The sequence below is a fragment of the Chiloscyllium punctatum genome, chromosome 5, assembly GCF_047496795.1.
Source record: "Chiloscyllium punctatum isolate Juve2018m chromosome 5, sChiPun1.3, whole genome shotgun sequence".
Lineage (NCBI taxonomy): Eukaryota > Metazoa > Chordata > Chondrichthyes > Orectolobiformes > Hemiscylliidae > Chiloscyllium > Chiloscyllium punctatum.
This window is the reverse complement of record NC_092743.1, coordinates 103,101,996-103,123,675: the sequence shown is the minus strand read 5'-3', so window position 1 is coordinate 103,123,675 and position 21,680 is coordinate 103,101,996. Positions and strand designations below refer to the sequence as shown.

At 40.2% G+C, this 21,680-nt stretch overlaps 1 protein-coding gene across 6 annotated transcripts in view; it reads right to left on the bottom strand.

The window, feature by feature from the left end:
• The window catches only part of LOC140477288 (ATPase family AAA domain-containing protein 2-like), a 70,432-nt gene extending 49,270 nt beyond the window's left edge, over nt 1-21,162 (bottom strand). For all 6 annotated transcript variants that reach the window (XM_072570887.1, XM_072570891.1, XM_072570889.1 and 3 more), the window contains exons 1-9: nt 20,631-21,162; nt 12,569-12,708; nt 12,292-12,335; nt 10,914-11,082; nt 10,719-10,827; nt 6,600-6,690; nt 5,462-5,566; nt 4,555-4,669; nt 4,004-4,117 (exon numbers count right to left, since the gene is read on the bottom strand). In XM_072570887.1, coding sequence (XP_072426988.1) covers nt 4,004-4,117; nt 4,555-4,669; nt 5,462-5,566; nt 6,600-6,690; nt 10,719-10,827; nt 10,914-11,082; nt 12,292-12,335; nt 12,569-12,708; nt 20,631-20,762 — 1,019 coding nt within the window. In that variant the 5' untranslated portion in view covers nt 20,763-21,162. The remainder of the gene's footprint in view (nt 1-4,003; nt 4,118-4,554; nt 4,670-5,461; nt 5,567-6,599; nt 6,691-10,718; nt 10,828-10,913; nt 11,083-12,291; nt 12,336-12,568; nt 12,709-20,630) is intronic.
• Between the last annotated feature and the right edge of the window lie 518 nt (nt 21,163-21,680).

Sequence of the window (21,680 nt, the reverse complement as noted above, 5' to 3'; positions counted from 1 at the left end):
TCTCTTGGTATTTGGAAGAATGGAAAGAGTAATCCAAGATGGGTGAAGAATATAGTAAAGCCATGGTAAGGTCCTACATGGGAGGCTGATAATGATGGTAAAAGCACATGGGATTCAAGGTATATAAACAAGTTAGATCCAAAATTGACTTTCTGGTTGGAATCAGAGGGTGGTAGTAGAAAGCTGTTTGTGTGACTGGAAGCCAATGCATAGTGACATACCCCAGGGAGCAGTTTTGGGTCCTTTATTATTTATGATATATAAAGGCTACATAGAAGAAAATATGGGGAATGATAAGCAATTAATTAGCTTGGTGGTTTACATTGTGGAAGGAGGCCTTAAGTTACAAGAGGATACAGATGGATTGTTCAGATGGGCAGATCAGTGGCAGAAGGAACTTGACTATGATCAGTGTGATAAAATGCACTTTTGAAGAAGCAACAAGACAAAGGAGCACTCAGTGAATAGCAGGACACAAGGAAGCTCAGAGGAAGTGGGACCTTAGGGTGTTTATCCACAATCCCTGAAGGTGGATATTACGGCAGTTAAGGTCGCATACAGGACACTTGCATTTAACAGTCATAGCATAGATTATTAGCACCGGGGGGTGATATTGCAGCTACACTAAACTTTGATTACACAACAGCTGAAGTACTGTATGCAGTTCTGGTCACTGCACTATAGCAAGAATGTGACTGCATTGGAGGAGTGCAGAGGTGATTTACCACTGGAGATAGAGCAATTTAGCTATGAAGAGGGGCTGCATAAAGCTCAAGTTGTTTTCTAAAGAGCAGAGAAAGCTGAATGGGGACCTAATTGAGGTGTACAAGATTATGACAGGCAGAGACATGGTGGATAGAAAGTAGCTACTTCCCTTAGCTGAAGGATGAATAACAAGACCACATAATTTCAAAAGGTGAAAGCAGGAGCTTGAGGTGATTTGAGGAGTTTTATTTCACCCAGAGGGTGGTGTAAGTCTGGAATGCATTGTTGGGGAGATTAGTTCAGGTTGGAAACTTCACAACCTTTAAAAGGTACTTGGATGAGTACTTGAAATTAGATTAGGTTAGATTCCCTACAGTGTGGAAACAGGCCCTTCGGCCCAACTAGTCCACACCGACCCTCTGAAGAGTAATGCACCCAGATCTATTTCTATAACACTATGGGCAATTTAGCATGGCCAATTCACCTGACCTGCACATCTTTGGATTGTGGGAGGAAACCGGAGCACCCGGAAGAAACCCACGCAGACATGGGGAGAATGCGTAAACTCCAAACAGACAGTTGTCAGAGGCTGGAATTTAACCTGGGACCCAGGTGCTGTGAGGCAGCAGTGCTAACCACTGTGCCACCGTGCCGCCTTGACTTCTCATTCAAAACTCTGGGCCAAATGCTGGAAAATGGGATGAATATAGATTTAGCATAGTTTTTGTCAATGCAGCTTCTATGAATCCAGGACAGCAGGAAAAGCAGGACAGGTTTTAAAAGTTGCCATTTTGAGAACAAAGGCAAATGGGTTTAATAACTTACCGAACATCCTAGACATTACAGTTGGTAAGCAAACACTATGAATAAGTGGACAGAACATAAGACAATATGCAAATGTTTTCTTTTCAACAGAAATTTTAAATGGAGGGATTGGTGACTCTTAGGAATTGTTTGGAATCTAAGCCATATGCCATTCTGATTTACACTTTCATGAATGGAAAGATTTTCTTCTTAATTATTCTGTCCAGACTTCTCATGATTATGAATACTTCAATCAGGCCTCCTCTCCAAGAGAAACAAGCCGAAACTTCTCTTAATTATCTTCATAACTGAAATCCCTCATCCTTGGAACAATTCTTGCATACCTTCCAAAGCGCAGAACGGAATACAACAGTTCGGATATGGCCTAAAACAGTGTTATACAAGTTCAATGCAACTACCTTTCTCTTGGTCTGTGTCACTGTTAATAAAGCCAAGGCACTGTATGTGTCAACTGGCTCAACCTACCATCTTTAATAACTTGAGCACATATACATCCAATTCTCATTGAGGTACATTTCTGAAGGGATGATGATCAATGTCCTCCCTACTAAAAAGGTAATGCCTCACATTTCTCCATATTGCACCTCACCTGCCAGCTATCAACCAGTGCAAATTGTCTATGTCCTTTTTAGGTTCTACACTATCCTTTGCACAGTTCACAACGCTTCCACATTTCATTTTGTCCTCGAATATAGAAATCATGCTCTGTACACCAAGGTCTTGATCATCACAAAAAGGAAGGGTGGAGTGGAACTCCACTCTAAATTTTTCCCAGGCTGAAAACATTGATTAAACATTACGGTGCTTTCTGGCACTCCGTCAATATCTGTGCCTACAAGAAAAAACATATCGGACTTCCAAATCATTAAGCAATTCAATCCACTTGCAAAAGGCATTGAAATTGTCTGGCACTCCTCCAAATGGATTTTGTACAGTTCACTGTCACAGGTCATTTGAACATGTGACGTACCAAGTTTCTGACACATTTTGGGACCAATGAATCTTGGTTTGTCTCCATGAAAAGGATGCTATATTGTCACTGTTACCTTAGAAATACAATTGCTTTGAAGTTTACAGCAATGTAAAAAGGTCTACATCGTGTTTTATAAAGTCTCCAGAACACGTTAAAGTAATTCACAAATGATTATATTGAATTTCAGTGACACATTTGCAAAGGTCAGTCACATCTGAATTCAACAGGAGTCAGATGCTAAGATTCTAATGTCATGGACCATGGAAGACAAACATGAAAAAACAAAGCCCATACAGCTTAATGCTCCAATGTGAGTGGAGTGAAGAAGTTTTAGCTTTTCATTCAGATAAATATGTGTCATACTTAATAAAATTGTATTGACAGCAACTTTGAAGGAATGGAAAAAAGATAGTGTTTCTCTATTAACCCAAAACTTCAAAGCATTTTAGTTCATTCAAAAGTTTTGAATTTTCTGTAAAGATTTCCTTTTGCTTCTCAACAAGGCATAAGTGAGTTTTTCTATGAGCTACGTCAGTACTTATGAAACATTATCTAATTTTTGTATATTTTTATCATTCCTCAAAGTAATACCTCAGAGCTATTTTTTCTCTGTTGAAATTCTTATTTGTCCTTTGATCCTAACACCTCCCTTCATTTGTCTTCCTGTGCCAACTTGAGCCAGTTGCAAGTGTACTTGTTTCTCACCATAAATACAGAAACTCACCCTATGAAAAAACCGTTCACAACAAATTCTGTTAAGTGATGCAGAATTATGAGCAAATTCATAGCATCAACTACTGCCAACTAAATTTCCAGACAAAACTCACCAGCAACAATCAGCCTCTTAGAATTCCAATGTATCCTTCAGTTACACAAAAAAACAAATCTTTTTAAAACTATTAACTTCACTGTATATCAACATTACTTCAACCCACTAACCATTTTTATATTTTTCAAGTGATCGCCAGCAGTAACAGGGATGATTTATATTCAAACACAAAGTGCTACAGTTATGATGATGCAAGGTTTTTTAAAATAAGAATCAAATGACATCATAAAATGAAATCTTTTAGTTCTAACTACATTTAAATATCAATCCAAAAAAGGTTACAACTAAAAAATGAAATTTCACACACGTTCTAATTAAAACCACATATGGATTGGTAGTGGTAAATCTACCCACATTTTCATTGGCAATAATTATAATCACAATGACACTGACCCTCATTATGGTTTGCACTTCAATGCATTACAGGCTGATAATTTGTCAACAAGTGCCAAGTGAACAAGCTGTTAGCAAAATAAAGTTTTTATCCCAAACTTATTCCAAACCATCTTTCTTCTGGCTCCACACTCAACTAACAATATGTTTGGAAAGACTGTACTTTATAAAATATCCAATTTACTGCTCTAAGAATTAAAGCAAAAGAAAAATTACTGATTTTGGAACAAAACAACTGTCCATTTTACATGTCTCTATTCCTAAAATGCACAACATACCTCAGAAGTGTTTTGTTCCTTGCTGGGTTCCTTCTTCTCTCAAAACACTCTTCCTCATCAGAGGAAGAGGAAGAGGAGGTGGTGGAATCACTGCTGTGTATTGCCTGTCTTCGTCTTCAATAACAAAAAAAAAAGTGTGTAAGCAGACTAAAATGTTTCATGCACAGCGGTTATATTCTTAAAAAAAATCCTGTATATCTTTGAACTTCTCGCCTACACCAACTAGTACAAGACCACGTGCAAGGGTAGCACTTCAGAGATCCTCAGACAGCTCTTTAGAATTTTTAAGATTAAAATCATATTGATCCCAATATTCATTGTTTCTTTCGTCATATGATAGAGCTGCACAATTTACAAAATAGAAATGCAAAGTCATATAGTCTTAATATACCACATTATATATTTTATTGGCAAGGTTATTCATTCAGGATCAAGCAGAGGACAAACAAAGTAATTATCTGCATTAAAAGGTAGCTTGAATCCAATTACTAGGACAGGCTGTTACCCAAAGACTGAAGTATTATATTGCAGATTTTAATTCCATTACAAACCTGTTCATTTTTCTCTTGCAGTAAGGACTTCGTGAACCAGAAGTACCAAAACGAAATCTTTGCCTTACAGGAGAAGCTGGACCACGATAAAATATTGTGCATTTTCTTTTAGGCTCTGGTACAAAACAAAAGTGAAACAATTGAATTTTAGTATGTGCACACTAAAGACTGAAGATTTTCCCAAACATTTATGTATAAGACAGATTGACATTACCTACTAGTTGGCAATTTCTATGCATACAACCAAAAGATAATTATTTTCAGGATTTCACTGCTTTTATTTAACAGAAAGATGTAATACAGATTAAATATATCAATCTTTCAAAAACAAGATCTAGCTGCACTGCTGTCAAGAAGAAAAAAAAGTACAAAAAGGTGATTTAATACTACTTACTTTTACAATCATTGGAGTCATTGAGAGAAAGCTATCTAAACTCGAGGACTTTTTATTCTCAATAGGTTCTCTGTTAGTCTTACACCACTCACAGGACTACAGTGACGGTTGTGTAATGTGTATACAGATGGTTTTTTTTGTATATGCATCAGAGTTGTTGAAACAATCTAATATAAAATCTATTTTATGATGTTCAGATCTATGACAGTAAAAACAGACTTAATAACAAAAGCACAAACTGTAAACATTCTGAAGATGCCAGCACGATAAAGCCATTCCAGCCCCTTCATCTGCAAAGTATGATGATGATGATGGCAAAAAGCTTATGGGCACCTAATTATTTCATTTGGAGGATGAGTAATGTCATTACTGTTGAAAGGTAAATTCCAGCAGCCTTCTGTAGATTGCATCAAGGAAGCACAAGAAGCCAAAAAGACTACTACGAAAAGAAAAATATTAAAATACTGTCTGTGGGAGAAGACAAAATAAAAATGGAGAAAAGCATATCTTCACCTGGAGCTTGGCACTGCACAACAGCCTTCCTCTGACGCAAATAGTAGCGCTTTGGCATGTCTTCCTCATCTTCTCTATCTTCAGTCTCCTCCTCTTCAGATAATTCTATTGCAACAGGTTTAGGGATTAATTATTTGTTAATTCAACATCTACCGTGAGGAAAGACAGACCACATATTAATTCCTCAATATCTCAGTTCATGACTCTCATCAGGCTTGTAACATCAAAAGATGGAAAAATACAATATCATGTTCCTAATGAGGATTGTCTGAAAGAAAACGCATACAAGAAATTCAGCCATTTAAGGATAGATTGTCCCCCTCCCACCAAAGTTAATTGCTCAAAATATCGTGCAAATCATAGTACAGGTAAAACTAAAGTTAGAAAAGATGGGAAAAGTGATTAATGAAGAATGCTTTGTTAAATGACTTTTATTCTCTTATTTTGTGTAAAATTTGATTTCACCTGGTCACTGAAACATACTTCAAATATTGATTTAAAAATTTTTATTTTTACATTTAAGCCTGCCAGGAAAGGTAAACCTACATTATTGTTTGCAATAATTAATTTAAGAAGGTACTAGAGAAATTAACAGGACTGAAAATTGATAAATCCCCTAGACATGACAGTCCACATCTGTGTTGAACGAAGTGGTTGGAGAGATAGTGTTTGGGTTGATGATCATCTTCCACAATTCTATAGATCCTGCAATGTTCCTCCAGATTGGAAGATAGCATATGTAACCCCACTATTTAAAGAAAGAAAGAAACTGGGAAACAACAGACCCATTCGCCCAACATCACTACTAAAGGAAATGCTAATATATTACAAAAGACATGACAACTAGATACTGGAAAAAAAAATTCGATAGGATGGTGTCAATATGGATTTATGAAATGGAACTCGTATTTCACAGAACATTGTCAAATTTATCTTCGTATAATTAAAATATAAACAATATACTGCAGATATTAGAACTCTGAAGTTGAAACAGAAAGTGCTGGAGAAACTCAATATGTTGGCAGCATTTGTGTAGAGAGAAACCACTGATACTGTTTTTCTCTCCACAAATACTGGAAGACCAGTTGAGTTTCTCCAACATTTTCTATTTTGTATAACAAAACCTGTGAACACCTACCTCCACTCCCATCCTCACGACCTTCTGTTGTTTCTTCATCTATTGTCTGAACGGTCCTCTTTTTCACACGTGAATACATATCCAGATTTTCCTTCAAAGCAAAAAAGACAGTATCAGATTCAAACCTTGAAAATATTTTACCCTTTGATAAGATAGTCTTGGTCTTCAGCTCAATGGTTTACTTTTGTAAGAGTAACTGAGTTTGGAAAATAAAAATCAATGTATGAAGCACTGCCGAAATTAAACAAAACTCATTCCATAGAGTACAACTGAGCTTCCAACTTCCAATGTTAAAAAAAACCCCTCAGCACAGCCAAGGCGACAAAAGATGGTCCAGATCAACTCTAGCATGCTTGCCAGTATACATGGGTATTTAAACCAGCGTGTACATGATTCAATACCAAGGCAGGTAGAAAAGTATATTATGGAGACGTCATAAGGAAGGTAGGGATACAGACAGGTTGAGTAACAGGGCAGATGAAGTTTTCATCTGAGGACTGTCAGATTACAGAGGAGGATGTGCTGGATGTCTTGAAATGGGTAACGGTGGATAAATCCCCAGGGCCTGATCAGGTGTACCTGAGAACTCTGTGGGAAGCTAGAGAAGTAATTGCTGGGCCTCTTGCTGAGATATTTGTATCACTGATAGTCACAGGTGAGGTGCCGGAAGACTGGAGGTTGGCAAACGTGGTGCCACTGTTTAAGAAGGGCGGTAAGGACAAGCCAGGGAACTATAAGCCAGTGAGCCTGACTTCGGTGGTGGGCAAGTTGTTGGAGGGAATCCTGAGGGACAGGATGTACATTTATTTGGAAAGGCAAGGACTGATTCGGGATAGTCAACATGGCTTCGTGCGTGGGAAATCATCTCTCACAAACTTGATGTAGTTTTTTGAAGTAGTAACAAAGAGGATCGATGAAGGCAGAACAGTAGATGCAATCTATATGGACTTCAGCAAGGCGTTCGACAAGGTTCCCAATGGGAGACTGATTTGCAAGGCTAGGTCACATGAAATAAAGGGAGAATGAGCCATTTGGATGCAGAACTGGCTCAAAGGTAGAAGACAGAGTGGTGGTGGAGGGTTGTTTTTCAGACTGTAGGCCTATGACCAGTGGAGTACCACAAAGATCGATGCTGGGTCCTCTACTTTTTGTCATTTACATAAATGTTTGGATGCTCGTGACCAGATGGGCCAATAGGCTGAGGAGTGGCAGATGGAGTTTAATTCAGATAAATGCGAGGTGCTGCATTTTGGGAAAGCAAATCTTAGCAGGACTTGTACACTTAATGGTAAGGTCCTAGGGAGCATAGCTGAACAAAAAGACCTTGGAGTGCAGGTTCATAGCTCCTTCAAAGTGGAGTCACAGGTAGATAGGATAGTGAAGAGGGCGTTTCGTATGCTCTCTTTTATTGGTCAGAGTATTGAGTACAAGAGTCGGGAGGTCATGTTGCAGCTGTACAGGACATTGGTTAGGCCACTGTTGGAACATTGCGTGCAATTCTGGTCTCCTTCCTATCAGAAAGATGTTGTGAAACTTGAAAGGGTTCAGAAAAGATTTACAAGGATGTTGCCAGGGTTGGAGGATTTGAGCTATGAGGAAGAGGCTGAACAGGCTGGGGCTGTTTTCCCTGGAGCATCAGAGGCTGAGGGGTGACCTTATAGAGGTTTATAAAAATTATGAGGGGCATGGATAGAGTAAATAGACAAAGTCTTTTCCCTGGGATCGGGAGTCCAGAACTAGAGGGCATTTGTTTAGGGTGAGAGGGGAAAAATATAAAAGAGACCTAAGGGCAACTTTTTCATGCAGAGGGTGGTACATGTATGAAATGTGCTGCCAGAGGATGTGGTGGAGGCTGGTACAATTGCAACATTTAAGAGGCATTTGGATGGATATATGAATAGGAAGGGTTTGAAGGAACATGGGCCGGGTGCTAGCAGGTGGGACTAGGTTGGGTTGGAATATCTGGTCGGACCGAAGGGTCTGTTTCTATGCTGTACATCTCTATGACTCTAAGTGTGCATTTTGGCAGGAAGAACAAAAAACACAGAGCATTACTTAAGCAGAGAATGTGCAACGATGTTATGCAGCCAGAGAGATTTAGGTATCCTGCTACATGAAAAACAAAAAGCATTAGGATGCAGGTACTGTATGTGAATTAAGACTAATTACAAGGAGAGTTGCAGTTTTGGTCTCCTTATTTAGTTTTATTTAAGTACATGAGACTCGGGTCAGAGGTTTACTAGATTAATATCCAGAACAAGAAGTTTGTCTTAGGAAGAAAAGTTTGGTAGGCTGGCTTGTTTCCATTAGAGTTTAGAAACGTGAGGGGTGACTTGATTGAAAATGTCAAAGATCTTGAATATCCTTTACAAGATGGGCATAAAATGATCACTTTAGAACAAAGGGAAAATAAATTACCCTTTCAGGACAGTGATGAGTAGAATGTTTTTCCTCTCAGAGGGCTGTGCAACTTCAGAACACTGCCTCAGAAGTCAGAGTCATTATCTATGTATGTATGGAAAATAGTTAAAGTCTTGTTAGGCAGGAGAATCAAGGTTTTTTTTGGAGTGTGGGGGTAGCAAAGGTAGGTGGGAATGTAAAATTTGAAAAACCAACCAGCATGAGCTTATATATCAGTGGAGCAGGCTGCAGAAGCCTAATTTTGTTCCTATTCCACACCTGTATGTTCCAAGTTTTTGTATGTGTCATGCAGTTGGTTCCCTTTCCCCCCTAAATAACTATCATGTCCAATTTATCAATACATCAATCAGGCAAAAGTTCAAAGTTTTTGAGAAGATTTGTAGCTCGAGTGCTCGTTGTTGTGGTTCTGTTCGTCGAGCTGGGAATTGGTGTTGCAGATGTTTCATCCCCTGTCTAGGTCACATCCTCAGTGCTTGGGAGTCTCCTGTGAAACGCTTCTGTGATGTTTCCTCCGGCATTTATAGTGGTTTGTCTCTGCTGCTTCCAGTTGTCAGTTCCAGCTGTCCACTGCAGTGGCCGGTATATTGGGTCCAGGTCGATGTGTTTGTTGACAGAATCTGTGGATGAGTGCCATGCCTCTAGGAATTCCCTGGCTGTTCTCTGTTTGGCTTGTCCTATAATAGTAGTGTTGCCCCAGTCGAATTCATGTTGCTTGTCATCTGCGTGTGTGGCTACTAAGGATAGTTGGTCATGTCGTTTCGTGGCTATTTGGTGTTCATGGATGCGGATCGTTAGCAGTCTTCCTGTTTGTCCTATGTAGTGTTTTGTGCAGACCTTGCATGGGATTTTGTACACTACGTTGATTTTGCTCATGCTGAGTATCGGGTCCTTCGTTCTGGTGAGTTGTTGTCTGAGAGTGGCTGTTGGTTTGTGTGCTGTTATGTGTCCTAGTGGTCGCACTAGCCTGGCTGTCAGTTCAGAAATGCTCTTGATGTATGGTGGTGTGGCTAGTCCTTTGGGTTGCAGTATGTCCTTGTTCCGTTGTCTTTCCATTAGGCATCTGTTGATGAAATTGCAGGGGTATCCGTTTTTGGCAAATACATTGTATAGGTATTCTTCTTCCTCTTTTTGTAGTTCTGGTGTACTGCAGTGTGTTGTGGCCCTTTTGAACAGTGTCTTGATGCAACTTCTTTTCATGCAAGGACTGCACAAAACACTACATAGGGAAGATAGCTAAAGATCCGCATCCATGAACACCAACTAGCCACAAAACGACACAACCAGCTATCCTTAGTAGCCACACACTCAGTTGACAAGCAACATGAGTTCGACTGGGACAACACTATTATAGGACAAGCCAAACAGAGAACAGCCAGGGAATTCCTAGAGGCATGGCACTCATCCACAGATTCAATCAAAAAGCACATCGACCTGGACCCAATATACCGACCATTGCAACAGACAGCTGGAACTGACAACCGGAAGCAGCAGAGACAAACTACTATAAATGCCGGAGGAAACGTCACAGAAGCACTTCACAGGAGGCTCCCAAGCACTGAGAATGTCACCTAGACAGGGGACGAAACATCTGCAACACAAATTCCCAGCTCGGCGAACAGATCCACAACAGGTAAAAGTTCAATCTGGTCTCATTCAGACAGTTACAAGTTACATTTCAAATACTTAAGTCAGGCTTACTTCATCATCTTCTGTATCATTAAGGTCTCTTAAATCATTTAATTCTCTCATTCTTTGACGACGCAGTTTCTTCATGTCATCCATTTTCTGCAAAACAGCTTCAGCAGTACTGTCCAACAAATGTTTCCAGGTTAGACTCCAGTAATGCGTTAGAGACATTAATTGTTGAATCATGATCCTTTCCCCCATACTTACTTTGTTATTAATTTATCAAAGAGTACAGATTGGTTTAGTGTACTGTAGCGATTTCTTCGAAGTCTACAACTACGGCGCACTTCTGTGTCAGCACCTTCACACACTCTGTCATCAACTTCCATTCCAACTCTGTTACCACGACGTGATCCTGCACATGCAGGTGCATTCACTAGAGAGGACATGACCATTATGTTACAAAGGAAAACATGACTACACAACTTAATTTCACACTTTGCTTCCCTGGTTGATTCAAGATGGCTTTGCAACATACATATAGTATTGATAGCATAGCAAATGGTCATTTTGATGTCAAGCTGATGTTTTACCCAAACACTATTCTTAACCATTAAAGAGGTTTCTCACAAATTCCCAGTTCATGGCCCCTTGATCTGGTCTCACCCAACAAATGGGAAATCTTTCTTATTGTACCCCATCACATTTTTTTCATAATCTGAAAGACTTCTACCAAGCCTCTTACCTGTCTGGTACAGAATAATAACCAATAAACAATGAGCAAATGGACTCCCAGTCGAACTGGTAACCTTGCATCTTCTCTCGAAAAGATGCTGTGATATTGGTCTCCTCTTCAATTTCTACCACTCATATCCTCAATCACATTTTGTGATCTCTAATTTTGCTATTTCAATTGTTTCTGACTGACCTCCTATCCATGAATTTAAACAAGCTCGCCTCATACAAAATTCTGTTGCCCAAATCCCAACCCAGAACAAGTTCTTTTCATTCATTTGCCTACATTGTTTGCTCGTCTACCAAAAGTAGACATTTAAAATTGAGTGTTCAAATCACTCTATGATCATGACTTGGCCCACTTGAAATATTTTCCAACCTTCTGCCAAATATGGCACTCCTACATTCACCCCATCTCATTTTGTGCTAGCAACAGCAGTTACCTAGGCTGTAAATGTTGGAAATTCCTCTATTTGCCTCACTTCTCCATTAAGGACATTCAGTGCTTTGAACAAGATATTAATCATCCAAACCTATCTGCTTCATTGGCTTACTGTCAAACATGGTCTGATTACACTGCTGTGAAATGGCTTTGGAATATTTCCTATGTTATAGACATTTAATAAATGCACACTGCTGTTGTTCTTTATGATCCAGACCTGACCCCAATTATTCAACAGTATCACGCAGTGTCTTTAGGATAGTAGATAGAATTTAATTGACAAAACAGTTGGCAGCAAGCCCAAACCCAATTACTAAATTTTCAGCATTATTTCTGCACAGTACATATTTCACACAAAGATTGCATTCTCCTAATAAGTTTTATTTTAGCAATGATCCCAGCAGAGTTAAAATACCTCCACCTGAGCAACACATTAGTGAAAGAAAATGATAAAAAAAATTGATGTACCTTCTTTGTCATTATTTTTGTTGACTTGCTGTCTAACAGATTGCCTGCAGAGAAGAGTGATTAAATAGAAGTGAAAAATTATACATTCTTGGGGTTTTCTGAACTTGAATAAATGCATTGTATATCAGTAGCAAAGAAACAAAATGGCGCTCTCTGGTGGCAACAAATACATTCCAAAAGTTGCAACACAAAAACAATTGAACTATAGAACAGTACAATGCACGTAAATCATAGTACCTCAAAAGCATAAACACAATGTATACAGCCAACATTTTACCTGGTAAAATGTCGTAATTTCATCCCATTGTCATTACAGCTCGAATCTAAGGTTGTGTCAGTTTGCAATCGACTTTTCCTTTTCAAAACAGGAGACAGATTACCATTGCAGTTTTCCTTCACACCATTGGACAAGTAACTCTAGAGTGAAAGAATTACATTGAATACCGGATGAAATTCACAAAACTTCGACAAATATCTGTTACCAGACAGGCTAATATATATCCTACGAATCTAAAATGGCTGGAAACTAAGAAATAATTCATGAACAGCAAGTCCAGAAAGTAGGGATGAGAGTTTTTACATTTTGTTCAGTTCTTTAAGTCTCTAGCACATGTAAAACCATGAGCTAGGGGAAATCACCCATTGCACAGAGATCCTGTAATTTTTACCATTACATCAGCATTGTCATGTTTCAGAACTATTTTTACAAAAAGCATTTGGGGAAATTTCTTTTTCTGACATTTGGCTCTGGGGAAAACAATTTTAAATCTTTTAAGAATGCACTGATTTGTAAACCAAAGCTTAACTTAATTGGACTCCTTAACCTTTCTGCCAATTTCATTTACTTTAACTCAACCAAACCTCAGTTTTCTGTAAAGCAGGCTGCACTGTTCAAGTCCTGTTCACCGACAATCCCGGCTTGCTTAACTACCTTGGCTCCAAGTCAAATAATATTGCAATTGAACATTTCTGACTTGTTTTCATACTCCTCCATTGCATCATATCATCTTACCGTTCATCTCCTATTGCCTCACAACCAAACATGTGGTTCTGTCTGTCTATGAAGTGTAAATGGAAAAGACAAAAATAATTCTTGTTTTTGAATGAGAATCTGTCACACCAAAAGATGTGACTGATCAGGTATTGTAGGAATATCCCTCGGCTGAGAAAATTAGTAAAAGGGAATTAATCAAATTAAGGAATCCACTAACCCAGGGTAGTACAGCATGCTCAATATTTACTTTGTTATGCAGAGATTTGGGCCTAGATATTAGGAACAATGGCAAAATCTTGAACCTGCTGCATGATTAAACTCATTTGTGCATGTGATGAGATAACCAGCAAAATATTAAAACTTCACAATCGTTCAATTTTTTGCTTGCAATCATGTTTAAAGGAAGTAACCAGAGACAAAACTTCAGATATTAATATTGGGTTCAATTCAGGGAAACGTTCCAAACTGTGATTCCATCAAAGCTACAAAAAGGCAATATTCAGTGGGCTCCTGTATGTTGATGCCTGTGTCCTGTGATCATACTACGACAGACCCAGACTATGGTGAATTAATTCTTAAGGGCTGACAAAAATCTTGGTCTTGAAATCAGTTTTTCGAAGACTGTGGTTAGATTTCATCTAGAGCCTGGCGAACACAAACACCAGACATAATCATTGACAGCACCTACTTCAAGGCTGTGGAAAAGTTTGCAAATTGGTAAAGCACTCTCTAGGGATGCTACTACTGAGGTTTTTGCATAAATTTGGAAAGGACATGTGGGGTTGGAGGCTTAGGGGTAACCTTGTAGAGGTTAATAAATCACAAGGGGCATGGATAGGGTAAAACGACAAGGATTAGGGCAAGAGGGGAAAGATATAAAAGGAACCTAAGGGGCAACTTTTTCACTCAGGGGGTGCACAGAATGAGCTGCCAGAGGAAGTGGTGGAGGCTGGTGCAATTACAATATTTAAAAAGATGTCTGAATGGGTATATGAATAGGAAGGGTTTAGAGGATATGGGCCAAGTAATAGCAAATGGAACTAGATTAATTCAGGATATCTGGTTGGCATGGACAAGTTGGACTGAAAAGTCTGTTTTCATACTGTATATCTTTCTAACTCTATGGCCTATGGCCAACTCCAATATTACACCTACAAGCTTCATAGTTTGGACTTTAGTTTTCAGTTTAATGCTATCAGGTCACTGTCCCCACCGTTGGGCTAAATGATACAGCATCTTGACTGCCCTATAAGTACCACAAATTTCTGGAATGCTTCCAAAGTCACCAGAGGCTGTCATAAGAATTTGATGACAGAGGAAAACCAGAAATGATTCATCATGCAGGACTCAACAGCATGGAGACCATCCTGCAGAAAATTCACTTGAAGGCAATATTTATTGCATGGATGAACACAGATTTTCATTGGGCAACGTCTCAGGACAAAATACTTCAGGTGCTTAGTATAAATATTACAAGACATAAGAAAAAAAAAATTCTTAAACTTCTGCATTGCAGACCACCTCACTTGAGTAACCTCCTACAGCTGTCTAGCCCATATGGCAGCCAGCACTGAAATTTGATTCTGTATGTTTTGAGAAGTGTCTGCACCAAAATTGCAGCATCCAACATGTCCAAGAAGATGATCAACGATGGCACAGATGCAGAAGTTCCTCCAAAGGACCAACAATAACAGTAAGAACTGGTCATCTCTGATGATCTCGCATCAAGCCCTTCAGTCATGAGGGTATCCACAGAAGATTAAAAAAAATTTACAGCTTAGAACTATTCAAACAATGAGGAGTCTACCACACTGAAGCTTCAGGTCTCATTTTTGAGACAGGCCAGGGTTGGGGCTTAGGAGCTGGCCTGCCTTCAGTTCCACATGCAAACATTTTTTTTCCAAAATACAATTTTGTTTGGTGTCACCACCTTGAAACACTGCTGCAAAGCCACTTATAGAATCATACAGTATGGAAACAGAACCATCGGACCAGTCAGTCCATGCCAACCGTAAACTCAAACTAAAGTAGCCCCACCTGCTAGCTTGTAGTCCATAGCCCTCGAAACCTTTTCTAATCATGTACTTATCTAAAGTAGCTTTTAAAAATTGTAACCGTATCTGCATCCACCACTTCATTCCACACTCAAACTATCCTTGGTGTAAAAATATTGCTCTTTATATCTTTTTTTAAAACCTCTCCCCTGAAGTAGTTGACCCCTAGTGTTGAAACTCCCCCATCCTCGAAAAAAAGACACCTCCCATTAACTCTATCTATACCCCTTGTGATTCTATAACCTCCTATATGGTCACCTCTCAATGTCTTATGCTCCAATTAAGAAAATCCCAGCCTTTCTTTATAACTCAAACCTTCCATTCCTGGCAACAGGCTGATAAACCTCTTCTGAACTCTCTCTCTCTCTCTCACTGAATAATATCCTTCCTATAACAGGGTGACCAGAACTGGACACAGTACTCCAGATGACGCCTCATCAACGACCTGTTCAACCTTGTAACTCACGCTACCTTGAATGCAACTGGCAGGCACTAAGATGCGTTTCGGGAATATCAAATTTGCAAAAAGGGCCTCAAACAGGAGTGTAGCTATTTGTTTGCAATACAACACAGAGGTATCAGTTGCAAGTGTCATCTTTCTCTAAATTTATCAAAACTTGGTGCACTTTCCACATGCATATGCTACTTCACATATTTAATGCCTTGTTGCCAGATTTATACATGATTAAATCCCAAGGAAAAGAAGTACAGCATCCAACGTCAAGGTAATAGTGCATTTTCAGAGCTGTGGGAATATAATTGTGCAGAGCAGCAGAAATATTCACCTCAGTAAAATAAAATCTAAATAACTCAAACTTACATCACTTGGTATTGACTCAGACTTATATATATAAATATATAAAAATCTAGATTGATGCCAGTACACAAGTACTACGTTATGTGCATGATGAAGTTGGGAACCGGAAATGGTGGGGTGGGAATGGGATGTTTGCACGGGCGGAGGTGCCACCATTCACATGAATTGTTAATGGAGACTCCACCCGCACTCTTAGATGGGTGTAAACACATTCAATTCGATTGTTTCAAAGAACAACTGGAGGGAGTATTCCATGTTCTGGCCTACATTTATCCTCAAACAGTATAACTAACAGATTACCAACATTAAATTTGATAATTTAGTTAATAATTGAGTCCAAGCCACAAAGAGAATTACAATTTTGCACCCTTGAACCTGCTATCATCCAAGGAGGTTTAGAGTAATCAAGATCTGCTTCAATAACAGATGCTCAGAGTCTTGCAGGAACAACTGCTGCCATGAATGGAAAGGTCATCGACAGCAGCCCCAAATTCAGAACAGGCATTTTCACTATAGACTAGCTCAAATTGCTTGCAGAGGTCAAGAATCAAAATCTCCAAATGTAGTAGAAAGCAGCTAGTACTGCCTTAAAGGACTGACTATTTTTTGATCTTGAAAATTAATTTGGAATGGTTTTTGTGAGTAAATCAAAAGTAGCAGATTAAAAAATACAAGAGCCACAGAAAAGACTTGTACTTACAGACCATATACCATGAAGACAATTGTGTAAGAGGAGATGAGAGCGAGTGGTCAACTATGGACTAGAGGGGCATCCTCTTCAGAATGTAGTTTAGATTAGATTCCCTACAGTGTGGAAACAGGCCACACCAACCCTCCAAAGTGTAACCCACCCAGGCCCATTCCCTACCCTTTATTTATCACTAATACATCCAAAACTATGGGCAATTTAGCATGGCCAATTCACCTGACCTGGACATAATTGGATTATGGGAGGAAACCGGAGCACCCAGAGAAAACCTACAGATACTGGAGAATGCGCAACCTCCATACAGACAGTCGCCCGAGGCTGGAATTGAACCCAGGTTCCTGGCACTGTGAGCTGTCCTTTGCTGGAAGTGGGCAAAACAGAGAAGGGACTTAGAAATACAGTGGAAATCAGATTATCTGAATAGGATAGGTGGGCACTACTTTGTTTGGATAGTCGATTGTTCAGAAAAATCAATTAAATGCCTTTCCTCTGGGGCTTGGAGTTTTAAAGTCTGCTCCCTATTCAAGAGACTGCAGCAGCACACATTGTGAGACACCCTGCTCCCAACCACCCTGCCCTGCAACCTAGTCCAAATCCCCCACACCCCATCCAACCCAGTTCAACACTGCCCCCGCCCCCCAGCACAAAGCGTGCAAGTCCCCACCCCCTCTCCGGGGCATCCGGCCTGCACACCAACAATAAGACTGCTGCTGCAACTGCCTTTATGGGGTAAGTCTCCAAATAACGCACAGACACAGCCACACACAACTTTTTACTGCAAATTTTTCACAGGTTCCACGTTTGCCCTGTACAGGACAATGTTGGAGAGACCCTCAAAAATCAATTGGTGGTATATCATTTTCCATACATACCTAAATCTAAAATCCAGCACCACCAATCATTTAGTACTATACTGAAATATCAACCTAGGTGCTAGAAAATTAGGAGAGTTAAGTTAGGAACTGCAACAGGCTATTGGATAACCTGAATAATGTACAGTACATAGCAGTGCAAAATATTACTGAAACAAAGTTTGTTTCAAAATGAAAGGAATGAAGTGTAATGGCAAAGTGTTACATATCATTACACAAACTCATGGAGATCAATAATTTAACTTTTTTTCATTGATGGGATATGGCCCAGCATTTACTGCCCATATCTAACTGCCCACGGATAGACGTGGAACCACCTCCTTGAACTGCTACTGTCCTTGGGGTGTAAGAACACACTGTTGTGAGGAAGGACGTTTAAGAATTTTGACTGAACTAAAACTAAGGAACAACAGTGCATATTCAAGACAGGACAGTGGGTGAGTTGGCTGACAAATCATGTATCTGCTATTCTTTTAGGTGGAAGAGGTCACAACTTTGGAAGGTATTTTCAAATGAGTCTTGGTGAATTGTTCCAGTGCACCTTTAGATAATACACTCTGCAGCCAGTGTGCCAATGGCAAAGCCACGAGTGTTCCAGATGGGAGGATAAATCTCTGAATAAGGGGCTGCACATTTAAGACACAGATGAGATGGAATTTTTATTTTGGCAGTGAACCTGTACAATTCTTTACCAGAGCTACCAAATCTGGGTCATTTTTAATTGGAATGGGAATCAACAGTTCTAGGGAAAAGGAAGAAAATAGAGTCGAAGATTATCAGATCATCCACGATCTCTTGAATGATGGAACAGACTCTATGTGCTCAATGGCCTACATCTACTCCTTCATGTTGTTATGAATTAAACCTAGATTCAGAAATGAAATAACAAATCAGCATTCCCTTTGGCTCTACCTAAATAGAGTGGAATGAAGTACAGATAGCTGCTGTAGGGCACTGGTCTGACAACATCTGGTATATGGCGCATAGTTTTCACATCCATAATATGGATGAACTACTTCCCTTGGCATCAGCACATCGAAGGTTCATCGGTTTGGTCCTTCTGGATTTAGAAGGATAAAAGCTACAAGATTCTGAAAGGGGTTAACCTGGTAGACAGAAATGTATTCTGGTCAGGGAACAACATGGACAAAACTAAAGATAAGTGGTCAACCATTTAAGTCAGATAAAAGAGAAAGATCAAAACAGAGGATTATGAATCTTTTAAATTCTCTATCCTAGGAGTTGCAATCATTCCATGACACAGCATATCATCTAGATGTATAAAATAATGACAGGGTGGACTTGAAGAAACTTTCCCCTTGATGGAGGAATTAATGACTGGGGGTAAGGGGCAAAAAAATGTTTAGAGGATCTAAAGATTTTCTTCTTTAGAGAAGAAAAACGTTTTCACCCAGAAAATAATGGGAATCTGGAACTCACTACCTGTAAAATCATAGAGGCAGAAATTCTGAGAACATTCCATGAGTATTCAGGTGTGCAATTGTGCTGCCAAGACATACAAGGCTATACACAAATGCAGGAAACAGGAATTACAATAGTTAGGTGGTTGTTTTTGACCAGCACAGACAAGTTGGGCCAAAGGGACTTTTTCTGTGTAGATGTCTAATGCTTATTTAGAGTTCATACTGAAAGCCAGCCAAATTCACATTAAACAGCAGAGCACGTCCATCTGTTTATCTGCTGCGCCTACTACTTATCTTACGGTCCATCTAAGAATGAAGAGTAGGCCATGCAAACCCTCAAGCCTGTGCCACCATCTGAAAAGATTATAGCTTATCCACATGAGGCCTGAACTCTACTTTCCAATCTACTCCCCTTTGGAACCTTGCAGTGCCTAGTCAAGAATCTGGATTAGTGGTGCTGGAAGAGCACAGCAGTTCAGGCAGCATCCAAGGATTTCGCTGCTCTTTGGATGCTGCCTGAACTGCTGTGCTCTTCCAGTACCACTAATCCAGAATGTGGTTTCCAGCATCTGCAGTCATTGTTTTTACCTAGTCAAGAATCTGTCTAGCTCAACTTAGAGAAAGTTAAACTAACCAGCCTCCACTGTGATTTTGTAAAGTGAGAGAAAAGTGTCAATGTGTTAAGTTGATCAGTTAGTGATCCTACTTAGTAAGTGATAGTATTTGAATAAGTACTTCGATAGTTGCAAAACACTTGAGATGCAGTGGCCATGATAAAATTTATACAAGTGTTTCTCGGCCGAGGGAAAAGAGTGAAATTCGAGGGTCTCTGCAGTTGGATAGAGGACTTTCTCAGGAGCTGAGAATGCTGGGACATCCGCACCTCCATTACCAACAAGAAAAATCATCGGGAGCAGCGGCACGGAAGAATGCAAAATGTCAAAAATAAACTCCGAGACGAGACAGACCGCAGGAGGAAGTGGACTAACAACGTAGGGAGATTCAGACACATGAAATAAAGAAGACTTGCAACCGATGAAATTCGGCCAACCCCCTTCGGTCCATGTGACAGACTCGTCGTTGTTATTAACCCAAAAAAGTGTGAAAAGCAAATACGTGTTTTAAAAAAAAAATCATCCCTCCCCCACCACCACCACCAGATTGTTGATTCGCTCGTTTTTGCCAAACAAGCGAGCTCGGTTATTATTTAGAAAGAAACATGTCTCTAATGAAATCATCAAATAAATAAATACAGCAAACTGCGCCACTGCCCCGCCCACCCACACCACCGTAAACTAGAGTGACTCATTCCGCCAACCACCCGCTCGCCCAGATATCATTTACAAGACAACCGCCGGTTGACAATCATTTATCCAGGGCCGGGGATGAGGGAAAAAAAACAGTCGGACGCTCCGGCCTCTCTTCACAGGCGCAGAGGTTTCCGTTTGGTGTCAGTCGGGCTCACTTACCGCCTCAGCCCGGCTCCGTTTGCTGCCAGGGGCCGGGGATGTGGGCGGCAGCGAGCTATCGCTCTTATCCAAGACGATGAACTCGGAGCTGGAATCCAGACTGAGCAACGCACCACTCCGCAGCATCACCATCCTGACGGTGTTTCACTTGCCCCTCAGCTGGACTCCGGGGAAGTAAAATGTGCGGCGGGACAGATGGCTCTCACTGGGTTTGCGCCTGCGCATCCCCCTCCGACCGTTACTCTCGCGCCCCGGCCGTTGGAAATTCTGGCGCCAAAACTTTCCCGCGCTGTCCACATACGCAGGCAGTAGCCACAGCGTCCTTCCACCAGCGAAATTAGTTTCCTTCTAATTCGGGCTGGCTATAGAAAGTCAAAGTAAAAATAAAACCGACGACAATTCAGTTATTTGATGCAGCTTATTAATGTATTTATTTCCCATCGAAAGGTTGAATCGCCTGCTCCTCTCTTAACGCGGATTGATTTGGTTTAGTTTAACTCGTCCGCCTGGCTTCCTTTTTTGCTAAAGAGACCGAGCCCCACCCCTTTCTCGCTCCCATTGGTCAGCGTCTCAGCCAATCGGAGCCTGGTAATGTTACGTGATCGCGACCGTTCCCAACGTCTCAGGATGAAGTTCTCCACAAATATCTTCTGTCACGCAGAAGCCCATTACATCAATGCAATGACAGTGAAGCATTCGCAAATACTTTTTCAGCCAGTATGGATCAATACTTTTGATCCATCTCCAACTCGTCATGAGGTCCCTAGTCTTCAGCTAATTAATGATTCATTCCATGTGATATCAAGAAGCAGCCGAAAACGTTGGCTACTGCAAAGGCTATAAGCATTGACAAAATTCCACCAATAGTACTCAAGACCTCTCTCCCAGAACAGGCAGCCTCTCTAGCCAAGTCCTTCCAGTGCAGTTAGTGCTGCCAACTGAAAACAAAAAAAATGCTGGAAATCACAGCATCAGTGGAGAGAGACAAAGCTAACTTTTGAGGCTAGATGAGCCCACATCTAGACTCAAAACATTACCTTGCTCTCCCTC